We start from the raw sequence: 11,235 nt of genomic DNA, 5'->3' as shown, positions 1-11,235 counted from the left end.
TTATCTCTCTATAGTCTTCCTACTCTACCAGTTTTTGCTTTATTTTTCAGATTAGAGCTTCCTGGTTCTGTCATTCCTGTTTCAGATCTATTTCCAATAATGATAATCAGTGAAAGTGGAACATGTTTTCTTTTATTTAATCTCCAAATATTAGTTCTCATACTTTTCATTGATTAGCCAAATCTGAGAAAGGAGCAACAACTTTTTTACTTGACAACTCTGTGTTATAAAATATATTGTTATTAAATTTTGTGTAACCTTCCAAAATACTGAACAGTGTTATATTCAAGAAATGTGAATGAATTATAAACATCCTATTAATCAAGTCAATCTAACATACATTGTAATATATAATAAATTTATAGTTTTACTTTGTTTTATCTGCTTGAAAAAGTAGCAGGAATGTAAAACACTTTCTTCAGCACTGCACACATGTAATCACCATTGTATATTTAAAAAAACAACCCACTGATTATAAAATAGCTTAAATAGCCCCAAGTGTCCCTGAAGAGCTACTGTGTGCTGTGTAAAAGCTGAATAATCCTCCCCATGTCAGAAGGTGACTCTTCAGCTGTTCAGGATCATGAGCTGATATGCTACCACTCGTAAAAAAAGATTCAAAACCCAAGAACATACATTTAGGTAAAGATCACTGTGATGGTATTGGAATTAATCTGTAAGAGCTGACAACATTGAAACCAATCTAGCAAGAATGATTCAAGGAATTGTAGCTTTTACTTAAAACCAAAACACAAAGAACACAGCAAATTCACACCAAAATAAGTTCAATGGGAATATGAAATTTTTACATCATATTTGGCTCATTTTTCTTCCTTTACAAAGACAACTGGAAAAAAGAAGTATGTTCAAACACACTTTCTATTTAAATACATACTGAATGCAGCATTCATGTAACACCAGAAGTGCAGTCTGTGCAAAAGTACTCCAAATCATTATTGCTCAGTGATCTGAATAAAATACTTTAACATATTTATGAAGGCACATCGATAGAAGAAAAGCTGTTTCAATCATCTGTGTTTGTTTTAATCATCAAAATAGGGGAATTCACTTTGGCCCCTGTACTTAGAAAAATATGACTTTGACTTTCAAAATCTCAATATCTTTAATATTTAGTCTTAGTATTTACATGGTAGTTTCTTCCCATTCAAGCTCCACATCACCTACAAAAGAAACAAACAGATACATTACATTAACCTGCCTTGTAAAAAAAAGAGTAACTAATGGCAGATAATTGGTTTGGCTGAATTTAAAAGATCTTGCAGGGAAAAAAGTGGAAAGCTTGAGCAATTACTATTACCATGAAGGAGACTAAAGGGCAGCAAAATGCTAGAAAATTACACTTCTGAAGCCAAAAAATGCATGTCAAAGTATTTGTTTCTGCTTCTTAGCTTGGACAAGTCAATGCACCTGCCATGAAAAAATAATATTTAAGACAATCTGTATCTCCTTACCTTCCATGGCATCCAGAGAGTCCATCTTTTGCAGTGCTGAGTAATTTACAAAACATATGGGCTGACTAATTCCCTTGCTTGTCAACAGATCCAGTACACATTGATGCAAAAATATATATTGTGCCTGTAAGATGTGAGTTTAAAGATGTTTGATTAGAAGAAAAATGTACTTATAATACCAAAAAACTTTTTAATTTTTTATATAACATTTAGATGTTCTCAAAGTAACTGCAGTTTAACTCAGCAATCTCAATACTTCAATGATATCATATATGCCTGATCAGATTTCATTATGAGGCATAATGAGTTAAAATTTGTCAAAACACGTTAGTTCTTATGCCCAGTAAGATATATGAAATTAGACTAATCATAACTGAGACTAATAGGCTGTTCCACAATTTTCTGTAAAGGTTTCTTCTACGAAAAGTTGTTTGATTACTTTTTGCCACTAGATTCAGACTGAAGAAACTGAACTACATGAATGTAATTCTTCGATAAAATTTTTCTCTTTCTAGCATAGAGAAAACCAGCAGGGTGCACTCAAATGCAAAAGTTCAAGTAAAACTAGATGTTCTAGGAGCATGCACCGTTGCTAAGAGCAAAAAACCACATTATTTTAGTGATACTTCTTAGAACTGTAGCATCATTTTTAACAGACTATAATGCAAAGAGTGGGCAACGAAAGTTAATCTGACACTTTCAAGGTGACTTTCAAGGTCTGGATAATGATTGCTGAAAAGAGAAAAATAAAAAAAGGCAATGTAAGAATGAAGTAAGGAATGAAATAAAAGAATGAAAACAGATAGAAAGAATATAAATGCATTAAGCGTATCTTCACATAGGAGAAGTACTGTGTATGTAGATGTAGAAAAAGAGCCAGATCACAGATTCGTTTAGGTTGGAAGGGGCCTCTTGAGATCACCTAGTACAACTCCCACTGCTCAAGCTGGGTCAGCAAAAGCATGTTGCCCAGGGCCTTGTCCAGATGGGTTTTGAACATCTCCACAGATGGAGATGACCAAAATTAACTTTAACTTCCTTGACTTTTGCAGGGGTAAATACATTAGTGTACTTTTTCTGCTTAATAATTGCTATTTTGTTTCAGAACTGCCATCAGTTTTCAATTAAAGTGTCTCAGATTTATATGAGAAATTTGTTTACATAGATATATTTTAGGGTCACATCTCCAGAGCCATGGGTAATTAAAACAGACTTTCATGGGCCCCTGAAGTACACGGCACCATTACACTTTTCAATAGCCTGCTTACTGAAGCAATAGCATGGCTTTACTTCAAACTAGCCTTTGTACTTGTCATGGCAAGATGATAAACTTCAACAGATCTATGGGACAAATATGGATTTCTAGAATGAAGCTCTTAAGTTTCAGTGGAGTTTAGATTGGTTGCTCCAATTCAGAAGGCAGACTCTGAAAGCTTCATAATCTCTTGCATTCATCCAGCTACTTGTGAGCATGTAGGCAATGAAAATCTTGCTGGGTTTGCCAGTGGAGAGTGAAGCAGGATACCTGGGGAATGCATGTGTGACAAATTATTTTCCCAGATACAGTTAATGACATTCTTAATTACTTGAAAGTCTTTTTATGGTTGGAAGTGGGAGAGAGAATAAAAAAGTTCACTAAAGATTAGGTTATGCACTTTACCTGCAGTCCAAGGGCAGGCCTTGGTAACATATAGGCCACCAGGCAGAGTACCAGGGTATTGAAATTACATCTACATTAGGGAATTAAACAGTTTCTGGGTACGTCAGCAGCCGGTGCAACTGATCCTCCAAACTACTTCAAATTGTTTGGATAGTCCCTCGCATAGTTTTGATCCGTGTGAACCAGCACTATCTCAAATAATTTCCAGGTGTGTTTCAGGAGTTACTACAGACTATGGGTCAGTCCCTATAGAGAGCTTGCATGCAGCTATCTTTTGTGAAGAGAGTGGTAACTGCAGAGGTGTTTAATTGCACAGATGTGAGCCATTCTGTGCCCGTTGGCTACAGTAACAGAAAGTGACCCTGTTGGCAAAAGGAAAACTATTTTTAAGCTATAATCAAGCAAAAAACAGGTCTGAGAGCAACCAGGTTTTATTTATTTTACTCAGATCTTACAGACAGTTTGACTGAGGGATCTCTGAACTGAGTTCTGAGAGGAATTGAGTTCTGAGATACGCAGAGAGGAATTGCTCCTCTCCGCATATCTTCTGTGCTGATCACATAAAATCTGAATCATAGACTACTAAACAGTGTTTTATAACAGAAGTGTCCGAATAGCTTGACTACTGAATCCGCCATAAAGCTTTACACGATTTGGTTCCCTTTGGGCAAGTTTTCATGCTGATCTGCATTTTGTAGTCTTGCAAACATGGGCTAGAAATGGCCTGGACAGAGAACAACCTGTCTCAGGATTTTGCAGCTAGCATATAGATCAATACTTGATCTGTTTGGAAATCAGAACTGTGAGACCATTGTCTTCTATTGCATTTTAGCGCATATTTTTCTAGCCTCTGCCAAAATATGCAAATGAAGAGGTACGCAAAAATAATACACATTTTAAAAATGTACACTGATCTTATCAAATGTGTTACTGTTTTAAGATTTTATTTTGGGGGGCCTCCCATTAAATTGTCTTCCAGCCTTTGCCTTATTTTTAGATGGTTCTATTTCTAGTCAAAAGTGTAAAACAACAACCAAAAAAAAGCATTCCCAGAATTCAGCATGACAGGGAAGTCCTGGGTATTGTTTAGCTGCATCAAGACTTCAAAAGGAAAAATTGAAAGCAATTGGTAATGAGACAGCACCTTACAAGAAACAGCATGACACATTATCACCAGAAGTTCTCACAAAATCTTCTGAAGTGCAGTTGCTGAACAGAGGTTAACCTCTCTTTGTATATTGACACATTTTTTCTATATTCTGACATGATAGAGAACAGCAGAATTGCATTCCTAATGGAACAAGTCTCCTTACATTAAAATCAGCTTAAATCCATCAGTCATGTGGAAGTTCATCCTGAAATTGCTCACCCATACTGAGAGGCTGGTAAGTCATGCTGTAGACTCAAAGGCTTCAGGCGGAAGCCTTGGGTTAGATCTGGCCTGCAGCAGACTTATGGCCAGAAGGCTTATGCAAATACAGCTGGATTTCCATTCCACTGGGTGTTTAGGATCAGCTTTAAATTCTGCTATTACTCCTTTACAAATACCCAGATCTCCAGGTACAGCAGAGGTCTTCCTTACCAGCAGGTCATCACTAACTTATATCCGTACTCAGTAAGTCTGCGAGAAGTGCACTTTTTTAGACCCAAACCCCACCTTTGCCTTGATTTTGCAAACTCTGAAGTCTGTGCTTAATTCTATCTATCTGCGTTATTTTATTTGAAGCAATTTAAAAAGAATCAAGGAATCATTAATGAGGTCAAAGGTAAATGAATATTTAAAAGTTTGGAGGACTATGCTACATATACATAGACAAAAAAATAGAGTTAAGTAGAAAATAAAGTCAAATTAAGTAGTGCATGAGCAAATCCATTTTTTATTTAAAAACTGTTCTTCACCCAAAACTTGAAATGAACTTTCTCAAAGTCTGAGAAATTATGATTTAGGTTCTAAAACCTAAATATCTCAGCACTCTTTTCAGCACTTGTCAAGACTTTGCTGGCCAAATATACTTAAATAGATAAAAAGAATACATTTGCACAATGCTTGAAATCCAAATAGAAGCAGGATTTGGTAGAAAATGTATTAGGCGGCTGATTGTTATGAGCTTTCTAGTCTTGTTTGGTAGGAGATCAGATGATCAGATGACTAGCTTTTTAACAACAGGAAAACAGAATAGATAAATATATAAATCTTACCAGATTCTGTACCATACACATTCTTTCACTTCTTAACTCAGCTACAAGTCCATAGATATCTACAAAATCATGGTCATTTACATGTTGGGTTAAATGGTCAAGTGCAATATAAACACCTGTTCTTCCAACACCAGCACTGCAAACATAATACACAAGATAAAATAAAGTTTCTATGTTAATTTTTTTAGTATAAAATATTTTCTTAGAATATTCTGGTTAAATTAAGTTTATTGTGAATAGAAAACTTTGGAAAAAATTAAATCTTTTTCAGTATTTACTTTTGTGTGTGTGTGTGTGTCTCCTTGCTGAATGGGATCAAGTGAAATCTGGATTCAAGCCATGTTCTGATTTTAATTTTACAAGGGGTTGCATCGGACAAATGAGATATAACTGAATCAAACTTGTATAAGTGGAAAAATGGTCCTACAGCTTTTCTGTGAATTTTCTAGAGCTCACTAATTCAAAGAAAAAAAAATCACAAGATTTTGTGAAGTCACACCTGGATTCTGTGATGCTTTTGGTATTTGAGACAAGATAACATGGGATCTAGCAAAACATTTTAAAGAAAATACTTTTAAAAGGAGGATGTGTGTGCAAGACACACTGGTAGCTAGTGCTGTTTTATTTCAAGGTTTGAAAACAAATAGGATTTTCTCGAAGTCACTATCAGACTTCTCTGCAATTAGTGCAATAAATGCAGAGTATATCACTGCAGATAATCAGGAAATGTATAGCAAAACTCTCTCGAACCTACAAGATCTAATGAGCAGAAAGTAATGAATAAGCTTTGTGGATATGAGAACACATACTGCTGCTTTAGAACACTGGGAATCTGAGCAGAGATGGAGTATTTGGCCCATGCTGGCCCCTTTATGTGTCTGTGTTGTGAAAAGGGGATAGGATTCATTGCAGAGAGGCCCCAGAACACGAAAGTGTCCTCAAAACATGAAGACCGCGTGGTTCTCTCCTGTAATAGTCTCTCTGGCCTCTGCAGTAGAGGGAGATGTCAAACTGTCAATGACAACAATATCAAATAAAATGAGGATTTATCACCCATTGTGGGTGGCACCTGTAGGACACTGAGGACAAATAAAAAGACCTCCCATTTATGATAACTGGACAGTTAGGGAAGAGATTTGTGGCACCAAACCCCGCTTTTCCTTCCATGTATTTACAGACTCACACTGAGTGAGAATGAGGCAAAGAATCAATTGCAGACTTCTGAGTTCAGATCGCTATTTTGGAGTGTGCCCACTCATTTAGTGGGAACACTGACTTGCATATAAAATGCAGACACACTCACCACCTTCCTGAAGACCTAGCCTTCCCCACACACTTACTATTTGAAATAGCTGTTTAAGAGTGTGGAGCATGAATTCAATGGGAACTATGACAGCTGAACACCTCTAACCACCAGACCATTTATTTAAGAGCCTAAATATAGATTTTAGCTGTTTACAAGCATCCAAGCTTGAAATCTGGCTTATGCAAACCCTTATTCCTATTTGTCATTCTCTGTGGCTCCCAAATAGTTTCTTCCTCCTGATATGTGACATGTATATTTTAAATACAATTTTTAATACTTATATCTTAAGAATAGCTATAATTGTAACAGAAGTAATTAAAACCAACATGTCGGTTGCTATTCCTCTTCTTACAATAAAGAGGAAAATTGAGATAAATCCAGCAGTACCTTATGGTAATTGTTGAAGTAACTATTTCACTGACATCACCTCAATGGGATTTCCAAGAATGGAAGGACAGACACCGTGGCATTTTACCTCCTAGAAAGGACTAAGGAGCACTGCTAGAGACACCTTCACTGCTGTCCATACTAGAACCATACCTGTGCACTCAGTTTTCATTGTTCTTCTTCTGGCAACTCCCCTGAGCATTAATATGCACTTGAAATCATAAGATACTACAAAATGATTTGGTGAATATGCTTACCTGCAGTGAACCACCATCGGTGTATTATCATGTGCTCGACTTGCACGGATAAGTTTTACAAAATGGATAATTGGTGCAGTAGTTTCAGGGACTCCGTGTTCCGGCCAAGAAGTAAAGTTACACTGCCGCACCATCATGCAGTCCCCATGCTGAAAAATATAAAATAAGGCATTTTTTTCAGAAGAAATGTGACAGAAGATCAAGTAAGCTACATGTAAACTTCTCAGCAATTTCATTTAAAAAAGAAAGGCAGAATAGCATAATAATTATAAGATATACTTGTGCCAAGGGATAATTTGTTGTGCACAGATCTTAGGGTAGGAGATACCATCAAGTCCATCTTTCAGGAAGTATTAATGACTTCAGTGGTCACTCTCCATTGGACTTCAGCCACTACATCAATGTAATTTGTAGATTACAAGTTGAAATTTCTATAGCTCATTTAGAATTTTAGTGAACTAGGCTGACAAATTTATTTAGGGAAAAGCAACCATTCTAAGACTGATCTAAGGCTGATTGAGTTAAGGCAAACACACTAATATTGGTAAACACAAATATATTTTCTAAGTGTTTGATGCCCTCTCTATCAGAGCAGCAGCAATAGTAACTCAAAGAAAAGAGCTGGTTATGATCTGATATCTAAATGAACTATGAAGGACACAAGAATAAAAGCACAGGATCATGCCAAAGGCCTGTCTAGACCAATATCCTGTTTCCAACAGTAGTCAAGGAAAAATCTTAGGGAAAATTATAAAACATTACAACAATATATTTATAGTTCCACAGAATATCCTTTCCATTCTTAATAGTTTGTTACTTATGAACTGCCTCAGTCAGAGATCGTATCTTGAAATTTAAAAGTACTTGTCAGAATTTTCTTCTACTAATTTCTCCAGATTTTATGAAGCCCTGTAAGTTTTTAGCATTCACAGTATCTTGCAGCAAGGAGTACCACAGTTTAATCAACTGTTGTGTAATGTGTAAAACCAGTTCCTTTTTTTAAAATTTATTTTGAACCATCCACTTGCTCTTTTCATATTGCAAGAAACACTGAACAATTGTGAACAATTATGCATAACAACTACTTTGGGTCTATATTTTTAAAATTGATCAACATAAAAACAAAATAGAAGTGACTTTGGATGCAATATGGCAATAATTGTGAATTATTTCCCTCACATATGCTTTTTACCTTCACTGGAAGGTCATCAAGAATCCATCCATTTGTGAATGGAAGATGAAGTACAGTCTTAAAGCCAGCAAGATGGCACATTTGATGACACACTTATAAAGGACATAGCTTCTTGTGCAGAGTAGTTCAGCTATAGCAAATGGATCACTTAGTCAATTCAGGTTATGTTTTATTTTCCTTTCTTTTCAGCCTCACCCTGGTTAACACAGGTGACTTTGCATTTTGCTGGCATGCATTTTTACGCTAAATAGTCCCTTTTCCAGTCTTGTTTATGTCTTATTTTAGCTGAAAAAAGTTTATTTTCTCTCACTCATTTTAAAATGTTGAATTGTCCTGTACTATGTGCACAACATATCCTTATGGGATGACCACTGAGACAATCCCCTAACTGCTGTGTTCCTTTTGTCCCATGCACATGCCACAGGATGGTAATGCATGTATTTGGATAGCTGAGTTCAGGTCCTAGGATCTGGCTGCACTGCATACAACACAGGTCAATGTTGGGAGTGCAAGAGAAGGCTGACTTAATCTTGGGTCATTATGCCCAGATTGCTTTCTGAGCCCACCTGCTGCTCTGACTTAATGCTGGGTGCTAATTTTTCCAAAGAGCGGAAACTATAGTTGTGGATCATGACAAAGATGAACATCTATGCTGTACCTCCCCCCCCCCTTCCCAGCACAAAGAGTGGGAGTAATACTGATGATTCTCATTTATATTGGGTGAATCTCCTGGGGGTGGAGGCCAATACAACTGGTGGTACAATGAAAAACAGCTGCGCTGCACCAGAGAATCTTGCCCTTTAATCTGAGAGGGATACATTCAAAGGGATTTGTCTGATCCCAGAATGGTTAGGATTACTCCTTTCTAGAAGAGACAACTGAGGTGTCCAAATAGAAACTTCACCTCCCACCAGACCAGAGGTTCAGTAACCTTGATAGGCCCTTCATAGCATGTCAGCCACATATCTGAGCTCTTTGTGACAGAAACTGGAGACAATTCTCAGGAAAAAAATCAAACCAGGAACAAAAACAGAATGCAGGAAACCCAGGCGGTACAATGCATATGCATTAAAAGAGTAAAATAATAATACTGAGGGATAGTTGGGTGGGATGGAGCACATCTGATGTTCTTTGAGGTGTTGGATGGGTTTTATTAAAAAAGCTTCCAGTTCTGGCTTACCCTTTCAATTTTTAGATCTCTGATGGTCCAGTCTATTTGAATATCTTCCATCAATTTAGTAATCACTATATCCCCAAACACGGTAACTGGTTTATTATCTTCTGGCCAGTACTGATGACATCTTATCTGCAGGGAGATACTACTAATTAACAATGATCATATTATAATCTTGATAGAAACTACATACAGAATTTCCAGTTGTATCAAATGCTGTTAACTGGTACACTGGTAACTTACCCGTCCTTTTTCAAAACATTGTGTAAGCATCACAAGTGTTTTTGCTCTCGTCTCCCACACCATTCTCCAGAAATCGCCCACTGTTCCTGGTAATGGTCCTTGAGTTGCAATAAACTCATTTGGACATAAATAACCCTAAGAAAAAGAAAATATTTAATACATAATGGTTGCCAAGGAAAAAAAGAGTTTGCATGTGACTCATAGGTGTGCCTGGAGATATCATGCCTAAGGCTAGAACCTTGTCAGACAAATGAAATGAATTGGCATAGGCCTGGCTAATCAGTGCATGGCAGATGGCCTTGGAAGCCTAAGGAAGTAATGGCATTTTTTTCACCACACAGATCAGTTATGAACCAGTGCTCTAATAAAGTTTGAGAAATGCCATCCTAATAGAAATGCATTCAGCAGAGAAATTACAGGGACATCAGGTCAATAATTCCCATTTAAAAATATCTGAGCCTTCATATTAGCCTTACTGCAGATCCAGCCAAAGGCCACCAAGAACTGTGTCAGGAGCTGGCCAACAGAGTAAATTAAATAGGGCTAAGGAGCAGTGGAGCCAGGGAAATAACTAAGGAGTGGTCTGAGAGCTAGTACAAGCTACGCACCACACTGATGACCTTGTCCTTCCAGTGATCGTCAGGGATCTCCTGTAACTTAGGGATGGAGCTTACTCAAACAAATGATCTCTGATAAAAGGTCTTCAAGAAACCTACTGTAGGGGTTGACTTTTATTTTAGTGTTGGCTTCTGCTGTTTAGTTCATTCATAAATTGTTGTAAAACTTGGGGAGAAGGAAGTTTGTTGAAATAAATCTGTGTAAATGCTGTCTGTGCATGGGTTCTCATGGATCTGTTTCCTTAAAGAAATTAAGCGTACCCTACAGGAACTCTTATGTACTACAGAAAGTCTAAAATAACAATAGCAATAATAGCAATAAATTTATGTTGTAGAGCTAGCAGTCTATAATATCACAGAGTTCTGCTTATTGCTCAAAACAACTGACACAGTCGTTTATAGCACCACTGAAGCTTCTTGTTGGAATTATAGCCCTATAATTCACAGCTGCCTGTTACTTACTCCATCTATAATATACAGAACAGGTGGCAGTGAGAAACTATGTTAATCCTCCCTAGTTTAAGTGAGGTGAGAAACTATAATTCAGGGATGCAAAGCTCACAGTTCAGTTACTGACTTTTTCTTGTTTAACCAATGAAAATAAAAGTAGCAGACAAGTTCCCATTTGTTAAAACTATATACAAGACCTCTCTTTCCCTCTCTTTATATGTATGTATATGTATGTACACCTAGATAAATAGGTATGTAAATACACACACACACTTATT

General features: G+C 36.8%; 1 protein-coding gene across 1 annotated transcript in view; it reads right to left on the bottom strand.

Annotated features, from left to right (window-relative positions):
* Window positions 1–727: 727 nt before the first annotated feature.
* Window positions 728–11,235, bottom strand: part of PTPRQ (protein tyrosine phosphatase receptor type Q) — a 145,165-nt gene continuing 134,657 nt past the window's right edge. Inside the window, exons 58-63 of the mRNA XM_075496279.1 lie at window positions 9,891–10,025; window positions 9,654–9,779; window positions 7,282–7,430; window positions 5,332–5,467; window positions 1,473–1,596; window positions 728–1,181 (exon numbers count right to left, since the gene is read on the bottom strand). Of these exons, the coding sequence (XP_075352394.1) occupies window positions 1,144–1,181; window positions 1,473–1,596; window positions 5,332–5,467; window positions 7,282–7,430; window positions 9,654–9,779; window positions 9,891–10,025 (708 nt within the window). The 3' untranslated portion in view covers window positions 728–1,143. The remainder of the gene's footprint in view (window positions 1,182–1,472; window positions 1,597–5,331; window positions 5,468–7,281; window positions 7,431–9,653; window positions 9,780–9,890; window positions 10,026–11,235) is intronic.

This window comes from Mycteria americana, chromosome 1, assembly GCF_035582795.1.
Source record: "Mycteria americana isolate JAX WOST 10 ecotype Jacksonville Zoo and Gardens chromosome 1, USCA_MyAme_1.0, whole genome shotgun sequence".
In the NCBI taxonomy this organism is placed as follows: Eukaryota; Metazoa; Chordata; class Aves; order Ciconiiformes; family Ciconiidae; genus Mycteria; species Mycteria americana.
This window is presented reverse-complemented; position numbering and strand designations above follow the sequence as displayed.